Source organism: Lepeophtheirus salmonis, chromosome 1 (assembly GCF_016086655.4).
Source record: "Lepeophtheirus salmonis chromosome 1, UVic_Lsal_1.4, whole genome shotgun sequence".
Taxonomy (NCBI): Eukaryota; Metazoa; Arthropoda; class Copepoda; order Siphonostomatoida; family Caligidae; genus Lepeophtheirus; species Lepeophtheirus salmonis.
The window spans coordinates 19,204,151-19,223,770 of NC_052131.2; the positions used below are offsets into that span (position 1 = coordinate 19,204,151).

General features: G+C 33.3%; 1 protein-coding gene and 3 long non-coding RNA genes across 5 annotated transcripts; 3 read left to right on the forward strand and 1 right to left on the reverse strand.

The window, feature by feature from the left end:
* Window positions 1-45: 45 nt before the first annotated feature.
* Window positions 46-922, forward strand: LOC121120046 (uncharacterized). The gene is made up of 2 exons (XR_005864905.2): window positions 46-463; window positions 554-922. It is a non-coding gene; the product is annotated as an uncharacterized lncRNA (long non-coding RNA).
* Window positions 849-5,790, reverse strand: LOC121120036 (uncharacterized). The gene is made up of 11 exons (XM_040714888.2): window positions 5,041-5,790; window positions 4,912-4,975; window positions 4,681-4,791; window positions 4,553-4,624; window positions 4,323-4,487; window positions 3,950-4,260; window positions 3,046-3,154; window positions 2,001-2,158; window positions 1,349-1,948; window positions 1,193-1,292; window positions 849-1,138 (listed from the first exon to the last, which is right to left on the reverse strand). The coding sequence occupies exons 1-11, from the start codon at window positions 5,185-5,187 to the stop codon at window positions 1,002-1,004; spliced, it is 1,974 nt and encodes a 657-aa protein (XP_040570822.1). The 5' UTR covers window positions 5,188-5,790; the 3' UTR covers window positions 849-1,001.
* LOC121124795 (uncharacterized) lies at window positions 5,527-7,061 on the forward strand. The gene is made up of 3 exons (XR_005866434.2): window positions 5,527-5,827; window positions 5,885-6,061; window positions 6,754-7,061. It is a non-coding gene; the product is annotated as an uncharacterized lncRNA (long non-coding RNA).
* Window positions 7,062-9,888: 2,827 nt separating this feature from the next.
* On the forward strand, window positions 9,889-16,764 carry LOC139905535 (uncharacterized). 2 transcript variants are annotated; one of them, XR_011780400.1, is made up of 3 exons: window positions 9,889-10,100; window positions 10,487-14,573; window positions 14,636-16,764. It is a non-coding gene; the product is annotated as an uncharacterized lncRNA (long non-coding RNA). The 2 variants fall into 2 exon arrangements; XR_011780399.1 differs by having other exon boundaries at window positions 10,487-16,764.
* The last annotated feature ends 2,856 nt before the right edge of the window (window positions 16,765-19,620 follow it).

The window sequence follows — 19,620 nt, forward strand, 5'->3', positions numbered from 1 at the left end:
AATTTTCAATCCTTCATTTAAAAATATTATTTTATGACATACAAGTTTGATAGCGAACAATAAGTTTTAGGGCGAGTAACGAGTATATCCAGTAATTTCTCGAGTTGTTTTTTTATTTACTTTAAAATACTAGGACAGCAAAATTCAGCTCATGGCTCATCACTATTCGAAATCGGTCGTAGATCTTGTATGTTAATTAATCATCATCTTTGATTTAGCGTCAGAATTAATTTGTTTGATTTGATATTTATTGTTTATAGCGAGTTAATAAGTCTTACTATGTATGTACTTCAAACTATTTATATACGAACAAATTCATGTTATATGGAAAAAGGTTTATAAAAAAACTGGATTTGACAAGATGATAAAATAAATATCTTCATTCGATACTGCATCTTGATAGTAGTAGTATTGATGTTGTAGCGTCTGCAACATTATCCGAAGAGCCCCCATCATAACATACGTGAGTATATTCAAAAAGGTGAATTATTCAATTTTTTCATGTTCATAAGTATATATTATCTTTTATATATAAATTATTATATATTTGCAGGGGTTTGTTGTCTGGTTATTTATTTAAGATGAAATTGGCTATTTTTGTTGTCAATCTATCCATATGGGTCTCACTTATTAACTCTCAGGGCTTCCTTCCTTGTGAAACTGGTCCTCAATGCTTGAAAAACCTATTAACTTCATCAGTTCGTTATTCCTTTCAAATAGATAAAATTTATGACAAGTTCTCGGGCCAAACAGAAAAAATATATGATGAAGATATAAAGAATTTACGCCAATCCCTGGTTCGGAAAAGAAAAGAACATGAAGAAGGAACTAAGGCAATGCGAGATGGATTTCAGATAACTAAATCAATTAACTCTATTTCTTTGGAATAAACAAAAATTATAAATAACTTATATAAATTAAATTTTGTATTATTAAAATATAGAAAACTTGTGATAATTTTACTCATGGATGTGAAAAAACATAACAAAGGAGGTTACTGTTCATCGATTGAAGTGTACAAAAGGCCGATTTAAGGAGAGTGCGGGAACCATATCCAAACGTTTTAGACTATAGTAAGAAGCAAAACCTAGTAGTATCCCAATAGAAAGCATTCCAATTGCAATTCCTGCCATTGAGCCTAAAATTGTAAATGCAAAGAATTATCTTATAATTTTGAATGCCAAAAACTTACCTGGACCATAAGTAGTTGGCTCAAGATGTCGAAAGGCTTCGGCATCCTCAGATTGTACATCAATAAAGAAATTTGGCTCAGCTATAGTTTTTAAACTTTTCTAAAATAAAAATGTACGGATTATATTAAAGTAATAGACATTTAAATTGAACTCACTCCAAGCGAAGGAACATATATGACAAATTTGGAGTCATTGATTTTTTCTTCAAGGTTTTTCAAAGCTCCTTCCAATGTAAGGCCCAAGGTAGCGAACCTTGGATTTAATCCACCATCGTTAGGTTTTCCTACTTCTAAAACATCGAAGAAAACGTAAATTAAATTACTATCTTCAGATGCTATGAATTCAATATTTTGTAGTCTTATGGGTTCTATCCCAGCACAGGTTGACCCACTATCCCGGATACTTAATTTAACTAACTCTGGAAATTCCCCCAGTAGCATGCCCTCTTTCAATGGGAATCGAATCATTTTTCTTCGTTTTTGCTCATCAAGAAAGCAAGGTCCAATGTCAAAAATATCTAGATTTCTAAAAGTTGACGTGAACCCCTCAATGTTCTGTACAGTAGCAAACTTTGGATCCCCATACTTGGAGGTGACGTGCGTTTCTATTCTGAGAGGAACTCCTTTAGCATATACGAAATCATCAGCTTCATTCCAATCATCAGCACTGAAATAAATTGCTTTCGTTATGGATTCCGAGTTGTTTCTTGGTATGACCCTAACCAAAACAGTTGCGTTTATACCCCTTATCTTCACCTGAAATTTTTAAATAGAGCTTTGGAATGTTGAACTAGTTCATTTGAGTTACATGTCCATTCGAGTTGTATAACTGATCGCTGTTCCAAAAATGACTTGAATCAGCCATAATAATAGAACCATCGGGAGTAACTATGGCGTCTGAATCGTGATCAGTGATAGTTTTTATTAAGCAGGTTCCTTCATCAATGTTCATTATGTATGACAAACCTCAAAAAAAAAATATTTTTTTAAATCTAAACATTATTTTTGTATGACATGGTTGTATTCGATATTTATACTAAAAGCCTAGACTTTAATGCACAAATAATATTAATTAAGAGTTGTATTCTGAATTAGAATTTGTAACAATAGTATTATCATATCATTTTGAATTTTGAATTCACGTCTATAATGTGATTATGTCACTAGGATTTTCAAAATTAATTTATTAATAATATTTATCAAATGGCTTTTTTAAATAAAAGAATGCATTATTTTATGTTTAAATGACCTTCTTTAGAAAAGGCATAGCCTTCTTAGGACATTTTTTAATAAATAGTGCCAATATGACATACAGAGTGGGGACCTGAAACTTTTTTAGAATTACGAGGTTACATTACGCAACCAAACGACAGCTGAAAGATATTGAACAAGTTTGGTTTTTATCCCATGTCTCTAAAAATAGAAATGACGGAGCAACAACAGAAAAGCCAACATATGGGCTATCTCCTCCACCCCGATTTATCTCCCTCCAGTCCTGTCCTCAATCCCCTAGACTATTGAAGTTTCGGATGCCTTGGCGAAGAAATGTCTGTTGTACCACTCATCCGAATTTGGATTCATGATGAACGCGTGTTACGCTATGGACACGGCCTTCATCGTCGATGCTGCCAATAAGTTCGCCAGCGTATATAGTCTGCTATTGCTTGTGAAGGAGGACATATTGAAATAAATATATAGTTAAATATAGCATTTAAGCACTTCACAAATTATTTTTGAGTTGTCTTTTCTTGATTCCACAAAAATCACGTTTTTCGTAATTAAGTTACTGCTATGTATGTTATGGGTTCCCACACTTTATCAAATAAACATTTAAAAAAATTTCTTAGTCTTACCCTTTCGAAAGTCCTTAACAATGTTCAGATTAATGACTCTTCCTGGTTTATTGATGGGTGAATAGTAAAATTCTCTCCTCAGATAAGATTCAGTGATATGATGGAATTCCTATAGAAAAATTGTCGAGTAAAACATATGATTTAGAGGAGAGTTTATGAAAATATTATTGAGTCAAGTAGTAAATCAATCAAATTTAAATAATAGTTTTTAGTAGTAATGCGGGTATTTTGCAATATTATTACTTTACCTAATAATCAAAGATTTAATAAGTTAGTTACCACAGCGTACGGCTGTTGTTTAACCATGAATTTTAAGCAACTGTAAAATCGATCCCTCATGACGTCATTGAGGGTGTTTTCCTTCTTTTAATTAATCCATTTAATGTTATAACAAATTATAAAACCAAGTAATAGTTTAATATGTTTCTTTTATGGTATATTGTATTATAATGAAAAAACGAATATTTTTTGTGATATATATGCAACGAACGCAAAACATATCTCATACTCGTATATCTTAATTGGTTTAATAAAACCTTGACATTTTTTTGGGGGGAAAAAGGATCCCTAAGGACTGATAAGGCCAGTACTAAGACGGGATTGGACTGGACTGAATACATAAGGACTGACACCCACTATAACTATAATGATAAAATTTATCTTTGATGGGGGGAATTAGGATATTAAGGGACACAGGTACATAGAGTTGGAAAGAAATATATAACTGCAGTTTTCAGTCCTAAATGAGGATAGGCAAAACACTTGAGTTCTAGTCACACACGTCCTACCTAAAAAATAAGATATCTTGTCTTTTTTTAAAAGAGGTTTCTTAGTTTTTTTAGAACTATCCAACACTAATTTTATGACCCATTCATTTAAACATTAAATAATAATAAAAGCTTACCCTTCCGCGAACGGTTATAGGGAATGACTCTTCGCCATTACTAATTGTTGAATGTGTTTCAAAGTTAAAACCAAAATATTCAGGATAAAAATTAATTTTGATGTTTGGGACTCTATCTTTACATGGAAGAGCTGGAAAATGACTCAACCAATTATGGTTATAACTCTCAGACAGTGCGTTAAATCCTGAGAACACGAGATCAAATTTAAAATCCTTGGTATCTTCTTCGGAACCACCTAGTTTGCCAGTCATTTTTGCATTAATTGGCATGGATTGATCAGGCCCTGTAGTTCCAAACCACTTCCCCTCGACTAAGAGTATTTATCAGTTCACAAAATTATTTCATTTAAAAAAAAAATATTTAGTCAATTACCAGACCAATAGTATGTTATGTCCATTTCAAATACTGGATCACTGTTTTGTACCCATTTAGTTGTATACTCCTTTACGGGTACTCCATTAATAACGGTTTCTTCTCCACAGGTGTAGCCGTGATTTGGGCCAAAATGTAGAGTGTTTATAACTCCTGGATTTTTCTCTGATAATAAAAATTGTTGATATTTACGAATTTGGACCAACTTTGCAGAATTTAAAGAAGCTTACCTTTTTCAGAGTATCCGAGTAGAAATAGAAAAAGGTCATTATCTGACAAGTCATCAACCGTACATTTATAATCTATACAAATTCATGGGAGTAATTTAAAATATAAAATTGCGAAATGAATTAATTACGATTATTTTCATCCTTTAAAACATGAAGGAAATTCTTAAACCCATCCATACTTGGATACCAAATGCCCCATTCCTCAAATATTTTATTCGGGCCTTCATCATATTGGATTTCTAGAAAAAGCTCATAATAATTAGATATTTTTGAAAATAAATTTAAATACTATTATTTTAATTTGGGATAATATTTTTCACACAAATCTAACTTATCTCGGTATAACATCACTTTCTTACCCGTAAAACTGTGGATTAATGCTCTGTTGGGATTTATATCTACGATTTCTGTAAAACTATGTGACTGTGGATGATATATTATTGATAACTATGTAATTTAATAAATATTAGAATAAAAGAAAACTTTACTTTTGATTTAAAAAACCCAATCTCGGAGTTCATTTGTATCCTTGCTATGTAACCCTTCGGAAGAGATGGTAATTTGCATTCCTCTCCATAAATTGTTATTGCAGATATGAGAAAACTTAAACAGATATAATACATTTTTGTAGACATTTTGTTATGACCTCAACAATAGTTTAATGAAAGTAAACTAGTTCTACCCTTCAATGATAAAGTAATTTTTATCAATTTTATAATCATTGTGGTTATATTTTATTTTTAACTCGATGTGCCATTGTCCCTTAATATGTTCTAAAACTCCCATCAAAGATACATTTTATCATTATAGTTATGGTAGAAGGCTTTATCTGTAGCAAATTTTAGGTCTAACGTCAATACCTATACCGATTTTTATGTATATACAATATACATTTGCATTACTGGGAAATCTATTTATACAGGGTGGGACAATGAAACTTCCTTATCTATAATACACAGCAATCAGGATGTAAATGTAGCAAGGAGGTGGTCGGTTTTTTTTTTCTTTCATTTTCAAGGCAAGATTTCAAAAGTTATATTGGAAATACAGTCAAGGGTTGCAAAATTCCGAGGAATATTCAAAAAGGAAACTTTTCAGGTTTTGGAGACAGTGACAGTGGATATTTCAAATTCAATTACTTTAAACTTATTAAACAATTAAACAACTTAGTATTGTGAAGAATATATATTAATTGTAGTAGGAGGAAAGTAATCTCTTGTCAACCGATCACAAATACTGGAATAAATTAACACGTAGGATAAGACAATCAATGGAGTATGTACAGTATATTTTTATTTATGAACATATGTTTATATTGATTATCTGTTTCAGGAGTAAATGGATTTGATGACATAGTAGTTTCTCTCTATGATAAATATTACGTTCATCCATTATTATACAGTAGTGGTTCATGGTAGATTCAATAAAAGGTTGTAGTGATTTACTTAATGAGATGTAATCTCCTCTGACCTCATTCTTCAGTCCACGGATCGACTCACAACCCCCATGGTAGAAGTCAAACATTTGTAGGAAAAGTGCTATGGGTTAACCTTGTATTTCTATTAACATTGGTTATCCTAAATTTATAAAAAAGAAGGTTTGTACAGCCATGTAAAGGTAAACTTATAAATGAGCTATAATATATATTATTTTTATAGTGTACTCAGAATATTAGTATCTAATGATTTAGATACTAATATTCTGAGTACACTCAAGATCCCTTCCCCTTCGACCCCCTTTCAGCCATCACAAATATATCTTAATAGTAATAATTATAGACAATGATTAATTATGTTCTTATTTTTATTATTATTTTAATTATAACCTCAGCCCAAAATATCTTTGTTTCTTTTGTATTGCCTCTGAACTAACACGTTAGAGACGACGGAAGAGAGAAGGAAGCTTCCTAAATTTCTTAAGTTAAATACATAGATGGTAGGGGATTATCAGGGGACAGTGGGGCTAATATTCCAGGGCCACGACAAAAGTGGACCACTTTTCTTTATAAATGCAGTATTTATTTCTTTAAAAATAATATATATTATAGCTCATTTATAAGTTTACCTTTACATGGCTGTACAAACCTTCTTTTTTATAAATTTAGGATAACCAATGTTAATAGAAATACAAGGTTCTACCATAGCGCTTTTCCTTTTGTTAAATCACCAATAACTACTTATAATTTAAGTTATTATATAAAGGAAGAATACCTTCAATGACGTCGCGAAGGATCAATTTTACCTTTTTTAAGAGCCGACCAGTGGGACTGAATGGGACTGGACTGGACAGGCTGTTCTCAGTCCTCAGTCCTAAATAAGGACTGACACAAGACTACCGCTAATCTCCTTCTCCAATAATATATTTGGCTACTCATTACGTCGCTTTGCTTCACTTAGAAAAGTTATTTCATTATTTATTAAAAGATACCTATAATTGAATTTCTACTTTCCGCTTACGTAGACACTAATTTTGAGATAATAAATGCGAAGATATGACGTGCTGGCAAACATATACAGTGTACCTAAGACATTTCGTAATGACCTTTAGGTATAACCTTGCAGAACCTTTATGCTCCACTGAGCCACTGCTATAAATTATTGCAATAGAGGCATAGTTTGAAATAAATTGGGCTATTAATTGTTAGTCACATATTTCGCTCAAAAAAAATTAAAAAAAGTAATCGGTCATAAAAAATGTATTGGTTATTGGTCAGCCTCTAGTACAAATTCGTTAAACTACATCAAGTAAATGAGATGGATAATTTTTAAATGAAACATTTACAGCATTTGAGGTAAAAATAAATAATTTAATTTTTTTTTTTTTTTTTTTTTTTTTTTTTTGGGAATAGCTTTTTCGGAAAAAAAATTGAAAAATTTAATTTAATTTTAAAAATTAAATGTTTTGAAAAAAAAAATTAAAATAATAAATATCCTAGTAATAAGCATTTTTTTTGTGGGAGGGGGGGGGGTGTACAGCTCTTCCAGCCTACTCCCTGCGGACGACCTTGGGTAACATACATGACATGGATGATGAAATGACTAATATTATAATTGGATTATCGCGTAATGAAAAGTAGAAATTGTCTGCCCATACAAGTTGCAACTTGATCATAACAATAAATGTATCAATTTCATTATGATTAATGAATCAGTATGTATGTAGATAATAAGGATGTTTGGAATGCCGGTAATCAGTGGGTGTCATAGTAATTATGACACTCGAGGTAACCTTTATCACTGGAGCCCCCGGTTCCCCTCCCAAGGATAAGTAAAATTGAATGGTTACGTTAAAAACAAAAGACACCGAAAATCAAATGGTAACCCTGACAATTTGAAGAATGTTTTGGAGGAGGAGAAGAATAATTGTTGTGTCTTGATGAAGGGGACCGAGGTACCAAATATTTATAAGGAGGAGGGATCCAGGACGACCGAGAGAAATGAGGAGAAGGAAAGGCGTGAAGGAATAAGACAAGGCTTATTTATAAGAACATCTATATTCTTAGTTCTAATAAAAAGGTAAAAACAGTACCTTAAAAATATATATACATACAAGAAAATACAATAAAAAAGAATCAGAGGGAAAGAGACACGAATACATTACAATAATGCTCATGACGTTTCATTCGATCAGCTGTGACTAGGGAGGAAGGCAAAAAGGATATAAACAAGGACATTTCCTAGTCTTGTAAACAATTACTCCGACACGATCCCCAACTCTACTCTGAGTCCAAAAATGTTTTACAATAATAGCTCTGCAACAAATTCTCAGGATTACGCTCCGTCTTTTATGAGCACACACGAGTGTTAATAATGTTTGGGCTAAGCCCACCCTCCTCCAATTATGAAAGATAGCAACACCCTTGATAAAGACCAATAAAAAAAACTTGGAGGGCTTGGAACTGCTAGCCGTTTAAGAGGTTTCATTTTCTAAAGTATTTACATTTTTAGTTCAAAACTAAATATTAAGCAATCTTAAGTGAGTTTTAGGTCAAGAACAAGACATAAAACTGCCCCCTCCCCCGTGAACATAGATAATTCCTTCCATGTTTGGAACTTTTGACTTCGATAGATTCCTTGGTAATCCACTAGTCATTTGACAGACCTTTACAATAAATTAATTTAATTGGTGAATTAGCTTGGCAGATTATTTCATGAATCAACAAAATAAGCAGAATTAGAGGAATAAACAAGAAAATTAGCAAATTAGTGCACTAAAGAAAATTAGAAGTCCCCCCTGCTAACAGCATCAAGTACATTGTCCAAGACCCATTTATCCCACTTCTTAAGAAAATAATGATTCATGACGACAAGTGTCGGGAGAAATGAGGTAAGGAATGACGTGGAGGAATACAAGGATTGTTTAATTGAAACAATTATATTCTTATTAATACAACACACTACTCTGGTATATACATAGAATACATAACTATTTATACTTATAACGAGGTAAAGACAGTACTTTACAAATATATATACATACAGAAAATACAATAAATAAGAGAATAAGAGGGAAGGAGACACAAACACATTACAAAAAGTATGGCAAAAGAGACCCTTCGCCAATTAAAAATTAGGGAACCGTGAGGAAGGCAGTTCCCAAATTTAAACTGTATCTTTCTCAAAAGATAAATTTTTAGATTAAAGTCCAGTGATAAAATTTCGTGATTAAATCTGTAACTGTAAATTAAAATGGGCATAAGTCAAGTCTCTTTGTGAAATAAAGACTTTGTTTTGATTCTGATTCAATAATGCAATGAGCCAGTGTTAGGAAAGGGGATCATTTAATTTAGGCCCCATTGGCTGAGGGAATATATGCTCCATATCTTTGAAGAATAAATGTTGAAGAGGCTTTGAAGCAATGGCGTTCCTTCTTTGTAGGATAATAAGAGCTGTGAAGGAAAAACGGCAAGACACTTGCTCCCTCTATATTTGGACTTATATTTACTTATATTACTGAATGAGGGAAGGGAAGGACATCAGAAAATATGGGCGCAAAAAACAACACACGGATTGAAGTAGGAAACACACACACATATATAAGCGTTTTACATTGGGTGGGCAATAAAAAGAATATCATGAGCGTAAGAGTCGTACGTCTATCTATTTCTCTATGAACTTCATGTTATGTACATACACACTAAAAATAGAAAGCAAAAAACTCAAGTTCCACACCCAAAATGTAACAAAAATACGCATCTTGCAATGATTTCAATCTTTCAGAAATATATTGTTGCTGTTCGCTACGTAAAAAAATAATAAAGCATTTTCAAACTATGGCCCAACAAAACAACATTCTTTTATGCATGCATAAATATTGAGTACGTGTGAGGAGGGAAAGTGAGTGAAAGAGCGGAGGCTGAAAGTATGTTTTCAGTTCCATTCTTACCCTGGATAAAACAACTTTTCTTTCTCTCCTTTCATATTAGTTTTTCTTATTTTCGTCCAAGCATGAAACTTTAAAAAAACACTCAAATTAGTGTTGTGTCGATCCTTATTTCAGAGCAAGGACTACGGTTCCATCCAGTCCCACTTTTCAGTCATTAAAGAAGGTAAAATTGATCCCTAGTGACGTCAATGAGGGTTTTTTCTTTTCTAAAAATTATTTTCTTATATCATTAATAAAATTATATAACTCAGTAAAAATATAATACCTTTGTTTTATATTGCATTGTAATTAAAACATGAACCTTTTTTGCAAGATATGTGCAATGATTTTAACACATATCTCATATATCTTATTTGGCTTAGTTGAAAACCAGTCCCAAGGACTGACATTCCTAAGGACCGGTGCTAAGACTGAACTAGACTGACGCAACATTAACTGAGATAGCCTCGAAATTTATAATGTATATAGGCCTCGAATATGAAATCCACGCCCTCTCTTGTATTTACAAAACGTAATTAAATAATATTTTTATTTCAAATAAAAACAAAGTCATTGGTAGGTAATTTGCCTTGAGACTTGGTCGATAGAATTGACATCAGCCTCTATCACGGCCTCGATACGACCTCTGAAGCACAATCAGGCCTAAATGATTAGGTCCCTGAATGGATTGATCCTCTGGGAAGGCTAAACCTTTAAAGCTATTCATGAATCTATTTCTTTCATCTCGGTTCCATAGTCAAAGTTTGTGTATATTGTGAGTTCAAATAAAGTTAAGAAGGTTGATGCAATTCATAACGTTAAAGCCTATTTGAAAGTCATTCTTGAGTAGGAAGACTATAATGTGGAACCAAAATAAATGTTTACGAAAATTGAGGAATTGATTTCTTCTAATGTCTCGTATACCAATTAGTTAAAATTTGCGAATTTAACTCTTTTCACCATCAATAAGGACAGAAGAAGACTAAAATATACAATGGGCCTAGTTTATAAGTCCGTAGTAAAATTATATGATGTTTTTAAATTGATTGAATTAATAACTTAGAAACGTTTTATTTCATTATTAAAAGCTATGGTCCCTTTGTTAATACCAAGAAAATCTTAAATTATTTGAATGTGTCTAAATCCAAAAATAATTGTATGTATAATATTGTTGCAAAGGTTAAATATTATAAATGCTGTACTAAAAAAAATCGGTGAGGGTATTTAAAAAATTTATATGCATTTTTTTTTTTTTTTTTAACTGGAGTCTTGAATGAATTATTATTGGTTTATTTAATGTGAATAAATTATTTTCTACATTATAGATGTTGTTTTATTGAAGCCCTATACTTGTTCTAAGAACATAATCTCCAGATATATCACGATACTTCACTTTTTTGCTTCGTTTGTCTCGTAATATTGCCAAATATCAAAGAAATCTCACTTTCATGTTTTCCAAAATTATATAATTTTATGCCTGGAGATGAATCAAAGAAATTATAATTAATATATTGAAAGACCTCTTATTTTTCTTAAAAACGATATCTTACGAAAGTTGCCACTCTTGAGGTACAATTATAGGACACCCAAGTTGCCATGTTTCCAACTGATTTTTGACTTATATAACAGTATAATATACTGTTACTGTTAATCATATAATTTCTAGAATTTTTTTCTGTTAATATACCGTTTATATACTCTGACATCAAAATCTGTATCCCTTGTCCTCTAGTTGGTACAGTACATCAAATTGAAAATTCTAGCAAGTCCGATTACATGATGGTATAGCCCGCTAATTTTATTAACCTGACAATCACTCTATGTAGCTTATCTCTATGGTTAATGATGGAGATCTGGATTTTTTTTTAGCTGGCCGTTAATTTGTAATTGGTAATAAAAATAAGTAATTTTATTTTACTTTGTAATTTTCATTATTATTTAATTCCTGTGTGATGAATATCCTTTCCTAAATAAGTCAATAACATTGAAAACCTGATTGAACATTTTTATTTTCTCTTAAAAATCCATAGTATTTGTTACCGAGTTATAATTGTAAGCTTTTGATGGACTCAGAGTAGAATGTCCATGCTGATTGTAGCTGTAGATTGTACTTGTCGTCATGATCATTATTTCCTTACAATGTGGGATGCATGGGTCTTGGACAATGTACCTAATGCCGGTTATTAGTAAAGGGGGAGGGGGGATTTCTAATTTTCTTTAGTCCACTAATTGGGCTAATTTTCTTGTTTATTCCTCTAATTCTGCTGATTTTGTAGATTCATGAAATAATCTGCCAAGCTAATTCACCAATTAAATTAATTTATTGTAAAGTTCTGTCAAATGACTAGTGGATTACCAAGGAATCTGTCTAAGTCAAAAGTTCCAAATGGGAGGAATTATCTATGTTCACGGGGGAGGGGGCAGTTTTATGTCTTGTTCTTGACCTAAAACTCACTTAAGATTGCTTAATATTTAGTTTTGAACTAAAAATGTAAATACTTTAGAAAATGAAACCTCTTAAACGGCTAGCAGTTCCAAGCCCTCCAAGTTTTTTTTATTGGTCTTTATCAAGGGTGTTGCTATCTTTCATAATTGGAGGAGGGTGGGCTTAGCCCAAACATTATTAACACTCGTGTGTGCTCATAAAAGACGGAGCGTAACCCTGAGAATTTGTTTCAGAGCTATTATTGTAAAACATTTTTGGACTCAGAGTAGAGTTGGGGATCGTGTCGGAGTAATTGTTTACAAGGCTAGAAAATGTCCTTGTTTATATCCTTTTCGCCTTCCTCCCTAGTCACAGCTGATCGAATGAAACGTCATGAGCATAATTATTTCTCTCCTCCTAATCATTCTTCAAATTGTGAGTGTTACCATGTTCATTTTGGGTTGTTTTTTTAACGTGCCCATTCTACAGTGGATTTCCATCATTATCTATGATTAAAGGGGATAATTTTATTAAGAATAGAAAAGCGTGCGAGGACAAAGGAATAAATACGCATGGCATCATTGATTAAATAGTATACATCTTCTTCTATCAAGAACGTTATCATTCCCGCCTATATTATTCAATATTAATATAATATTAGATGCTGATAGTCGATAGAGAACTGAATAAAATGCCTAAAATAAAGTCGCCTTCTGTCTGGATTTATGAAAATGGAGACCCAGGAATTTGCAAAATACTTACCAGAGGAGAAACAGATTGCTTGTCGATATAAATGTGATTTTAGTCCCCCGTCTAGAATTAAACGCCACTCATTATCCTCATCTCATATCAACAGCATGGATAGTCATCTAAAAAATCAAGTTAATGATGACTACATCTTGATCTCACAAAGATGTTCATTGCATGTAATATGCCCTTATCCATTGCTAATCATCCGACGTTCAAAAAATTTATGGAGAAATACACGGGTAAACCCGTCCCTTCCTGAGGAACCATCATTAAATTAATGAAGGATGTTGGTAACGATGCCATCTCCAAAATCAAAGGAAAAGTCGAAGATAAGGATATTTTTGGTTGCTGTCGATGAGACAAAAGATAATCAGGAGCGATCAATCACTGCTTTATTAATTGGTCCATTGGACGGCTATTTCTTGGGTCTTCCATATCTCATCAACGTGATAGACATTAAACGTGCTAATACCAAGAACATAATAAATTTTATTGTCGAGAGTATTCAAGTTACACTTGGAACCGACTTTAATGCTACTCATCTGAAGGTATTTATTACAGATGGAGCTTCTTATTGCAAAAAAGCTGGCGAAGACCTAAAAAGATACTACTCTCAGTTGAAACATATTATATGCGTGGCTCATGTGCTCTATAACGTTGCTGAACTTGCTCGTAAAGAGTTCCCTAGAAAAAATGAATTAATATCCGAAATCAAAAAAATATTTTTGAACACTAGACTAAGAAAACGTAGATTCGCTGCTTCTTACCGAATCCCCTTAACCCCACCTCCAGTCATTACACGTTAGGGAACTTGGTTAAAAGCAGCAGCTTACTATTTCAAGCACTTCATAGTAATCAGGGAATATTTAAGTAGCCTCCATGAAAAAATGCTTTCTATAATTAAAGCAAAGGAGATCATTACTGACGAATATATATTTGAAGAGTTGACCAATATTCATAAAAATCTCAATCAAATTTCTGGGGCCATCACAGCTTTAGAAGGACGATTACCCTTACTTGTCAGCATTACCATCGTTGAACTGCTACGAAATGATATTAAGCTAGAGCCATTTCGATCTAAATTGACCAATTTCCAATCAGAAAATCCAGCTTACAATGAATTGCGAGACCTAGCCTGTGTTGAAGATTCAATTTATAGAAATACCCCCATTGTAAATTGTGAAGTTGAGAGAATTTTCAGCATGTTTAGAGAATTACGATAAAAGTATCAGTAAAAAGTATAAAATATTTACTGATTTCGAAATGGAACTCTGAATTTTGTACCATCTAACAGTAAGTATTCATTTTTTTAAATCTAATCATAAAATATGATTCAATTTTAGTTAAAAATATAAAGAATTGTGATACACAACTCATAAAAGGCAAAAACAACTGCTGAAATGGTCACAACAACGGGGGTAGTAGCTTTTGATGGTTTGCAACTAGTTTGTCTGACACTAGTTTCTTCACTTAAAGACTTGGGTATGATCATTAGGTTTTTCAATATTACATAGTCAATAAATATTACTTTTTTGTCACTTAAGGGTTAGCTATGGTTCATAAGTTCCAAGAAATGGTGTTCAGAAAACTCATAAAAAGGCAAAAACAACGGCTTAAATGGTCACAACAACGGGGGTAGTTGCATTGGGTGTAGCATTATAATTAGCAATAGTGTGTATCCTTCATGATAATAGTATGTTGTTATACAAGCATAAATAACCGGGGAAATCTTTTTTTGATGCTCTTAATAAGGAGTAATATCGCCGGACATTACTACATAATTAGCTTTTGCTCTAAATCTTTACGATGTCATGTTAGAAAACTACATTAAGTCAAGAATGATTGCCTGAATTGTCTTATCAGTTAGAAAAGAGTCTTATTTTTATATCTAAGATAAGTAATTAAGGTTTAAAATTTGACTGCATGGATTAACTTTTCTTTTTTTAGATAAACATGAAATAAATGAAAGTGGGATTCTAAAAGCTCTTCGTACTAAGAATGGAAAAAGATATGGATTTAAATCTAACATTATTTTATGATTTTGACATTTACTTTATGTTATGTATTTCATATTTCCTTTCTTGTTTTTATCTTCTTTTATATTCGTTTATGTATTAAAGTAGTATGTTTTACGTATTGTAAATAGTCTCGTCTTTTGTAAATATATTAGAGTATAGTTAGAATACACATGATCTTATAAACAGTGTTACATTATTCCTCCACGTGAATTCTTCTCCTCATGTCTCTTGGTCATCCTGGATCTCTCCACCTTATAAATAAGTTTGACTCTCTTGTTCGTCAAGACACAACATTGGCGACGAGGATGGGATCAGGATCACGTGACCTCCTTGCTGTGGGATCGTCGGCGAAGCTAGCCCTTTTGGAGTTGGGAAGCCCTTTTTCGTCGATGGGGAGAACGCTCGTTCGTCTGCAGAAGGCGGAGCAATATGGACTGTGCCTCAGTTTGGGCCTCGTGGAGGAAGGAAGAGAACCTTGGTCACTTTCAAGAAGTGAGGTGTATGTCCGGGCAGGGACCACATAATTAAAAGTGGATTTAGTCCTACGCAATTTTGGTTCTCTGCTGTTCCTACTCTCCCGTTCACATCATTGGTTAATGGATGTGCAACGACCTCTCTCCTGGATCAGCCTGAGTTGGATGAGGGTACATCGAGCAAGATGTCTCCCAGGAACGAGCAGGGTGCTCGTGTCTCTAAAACCTCTATAAGGGTGAAGGTTATTTCTCCCAGGGACGAGCAGGGTGCTTGGGTCCTTAAAACCTCAATAAGGGTGAATGTCATTTCTCCCAGGGACGAGCAGGGTGCTCGGGTCCTTAAAACCTTTATGAGGAGTATTGTCCTCCTTTCTCCGGTGCGCGTGCTGAGAGCACGGCACGTCTATGGAGATAAAGTTTTGCAGTACAAGAAAGAATGTTTTGTCCGCGCCTGGACATGGATGGAGCGGATCTATAGGCTGCTGTTCATGGAGAGGAACCTGTGTAAGCACCGCCATGGATTTGGTGCTTGGGGGGTGATGTTATGTATTTCATATTTCCTTTCTTGTTTTTATCTTCTTGTATATTCGTTTATGTATTAAAGTACTATATTTTACGTATTGTAAATAGTCTCGTCTTTTGTAAATATATTAGAGTATAGTTAGAATACACATGATCTTATAAACAGTGTTACATTATTCCTCCACGTGAATTTTTCTCCTCATGTCTCTTGGTCATCCTGGATCTCTCCTACTATAAATCAGATTGTGTCTCTCCCTCGTCAAGACGCAACACTTTATTTTTAATAATTATTAAGATCTCATCGATATAAATATATCTATCCTGTGCACAATTGTATATGCAACTTGTACATGAGGAAAAAAAAAAGGGTGATAATCTTTTTGATTAAACACCACGTCTGGCTTGTGGTTTGGAACCTAAAGTTATGAAATATGGAACTGAATTCCGATGTTAGAACAAGAAAATATTATTTGGATCAATCTATTATTTCAATATTCTGTATTTATAATTTATTGTTATTATTAGTTATATGATTCTAATTGTTTAATTTTGTATATTGAACATAAATGTATGATGGTTTATTTTTAGTATGTAGATTATATTTAATTTAAGCCTTCTATTTTAAACTTGGAACTTCAAATATATTTCGAAATACTCTTACTTTGTCGTTTTATTAGTTATTATTCTGAGAATATGGTTCATAATAAATTACAATTTCATGGAGCGTCACGTTTTCAAATCTACTGCAAGGGATAAAGCCCGTCTAAGTATACGTAGTATACCATTATTAAACATTTTTGCTAATAAATACTTTCGTTATACCCTCAAAAATCATAATAAAGCAGGCAAGTGAAAAATACTGATGTGATTATCAGTGAGAATCACATCAGTATTTTAAACAATGATACCATATGTCTTTCTCCCCCCTTTCTCCTCGCATGGGTTTTTCTCTACAATATTATCAACTATATCTATGGTCCATCATGTACAAGTTGCTATTTTGTAGGAGTTGTAACTTGTATTAACAAACTGTCCTCAAAGAAAGAGGAGAAGAGTGACAAGGCATATTATTTGGCCCTCTAATTTTTATTTTTCATAAGTATTATTATAATGGAGTTTTGCATTGAGTTTGTGTATAAGTGAGACTCTAGATATATTGTGTCTATACTGCCCGTTCCTGTGAGAAATATCGTTCACCCTTATAGAGGTTTTAGGGACACGAGCACCCTCCTCGTCCCTGGGAGACATATCGTTCGCCCTTATAGAGGTTAAAGGCACACGAGCACCCTACTCGTACCTAGGAGAAACATCGTTCACCCTTATAGAGGTTTTAGGGCCATGAGTACCCTGCTCGTCCCTGGGGAACATATCGATCTCACTCAATGTACCCTCATCCAACTCTGGATGATCCAGAGGAGAAACCATTGCACATTCATAACCCAATGAGGTGAACGGGAGAGTAGGAACAACGAAGAACCGGAACTTCATAGGATGAAATCCACTTTGAATAATGTGGTCCCTGACACGGACATACACTTCACTTCTTGTAAGTGACCATGGTTATCTTCCTTCCTCCACGAGGCCCAAACTGAGGCACAGCCCGTATTGCTCCGCCTTCCGTAGACGAACGAGTGTTCTCCCTCTGGACGAAAAAGGGCTACCCAACTCCAGCAGGGCTAGCTTTACAGACGATCCCACAGCAGGGAGGTCACGTGATCCTGATCCCATCCTCTTCGCCAATGTTGTGTCTTGACGAAGGTGAGGAGAAGGAAACTATTTATAAGGAGGAGGGATCCATGACGACAGAGACAAGTGAGGAGGAGGAAAGGCGTGGAGGAATAATACAAAGGTTTGTTAATAGGAACATCTATATTATTAGTTAAACAAAAACCTACTCTGATGCATACATAAAATACACGACTGTTTATACTTAAAACGAGGTAAAAGACTGTACCTTACATATATATATATATATACAATCAAATAAGAGAAGAGAACAAGGGGGAAGGAAACACGAATAAATTACATATATTTGGTGAGATACATATCTAATAGAGCGGAATAGCTTTGAGAAAAAAGAGATTTTCTAATTTTTGCATATCATCTTTACATTCTTATTGACATCAATCAGGTGGTAAGAGGTTGCATATATTTGTTTGTCACTTCATATGAGAAAAAGTTCCAAGGAATTTACATTTTAATAATGAACGAATCATCTAGTGGGGAACATAGTTACTTAAATGCATTTAAAAAAAAATTGGCTACAGAAGCAATTAGAACGAAGGTAATAAGTGGCATTCCCAGCATTGATGGAGGTCACATTTCTAAATGGTTAACTGTTTCAGAAGTTGAGAATTAAATTTTTTGAACTAAAGATAGACACACTCCTTCCTCAATGAATTCATATATATCATAGATCTCGTCGTATGGTTATTGTAGTACTGAAAACCGAATTGGATACTAGTATAGCCTTTTCTGACGAAGAGGATAGCTTTCTGTAGTGTATTTACATTCCATCTTCTTCTCCTTCTTCTTCTTCTTATTATGATTAGATAATATGATGTATGTAAAGTACTATTTAATCTCTGGTATAAATAGCCGTGACCCTGATGTATTTGTCAGAACAGTATTGAGTATGTAGTTAATAAGAATATGTCTTTGTTCATGTTATAAATCCCACCTCGAATTATTCCTTCACGTCTTCTCCTCGCTTCTTTTGGTCGCCTTGGATTCATCTACTTAACTAGTTTGTATCTATCAACCTCGTCAAGACACAATACTTTACAATAAGGGGAGCAAATAATAGGGATGGAGGAATTTAAGGAGTTGTAAGAGGGTTAAGAGCCCAACGTAAAGACGAGTCTGGAAATCCTGTTGTATTTGAAAAGAAAATGACAATTCACACTCCCCATGAGGTTGTCAAACCCTGCCACATAGATAAAGCATTAAAAGTTTTCGACGAAATTATAAAACCTGCAAAAGAGATTATTTTTATTGATGGAAGATTAAAAATCCTTAACAATGGAAATTTTATGTCCTGGATTGATACCAAATCGTGAAATTCCAGGATATATAGCTTTTAGAGGTTTACAGACTCGAATTAGCTACGTAGGTCGGTCAATAACATGTGTAAAGTGTTCCAATACAGGTTACTTTGCAAAAATTGATTCAATCAGTTTGTGAAATGGGAGAGATTATCATAAGTCAGTTAAGGAAGTTTTATCCTAAGAAAATACGATTGATAATAATAAAACAAGTAAAGCACTGATAATAGTTACATCATTGTTGACACCACTAAAAATAACAGATATAATGGGAGGAGAAATATGACAGAGTAAACACTTGTACTGTATATTAAGAGGTTAAAATAAGCGAAAATACAACTCCGACAGAGATAAATTGTAATAAGAAAATCATTTTAGTATCAAATATTTGCGAAGAAAGTAGTTCAATCTATGGGTCCTTTAGTAGCTCTAAGGACCCAAATGAAAAGAGAAAGTTCAATAAACCCCCAAT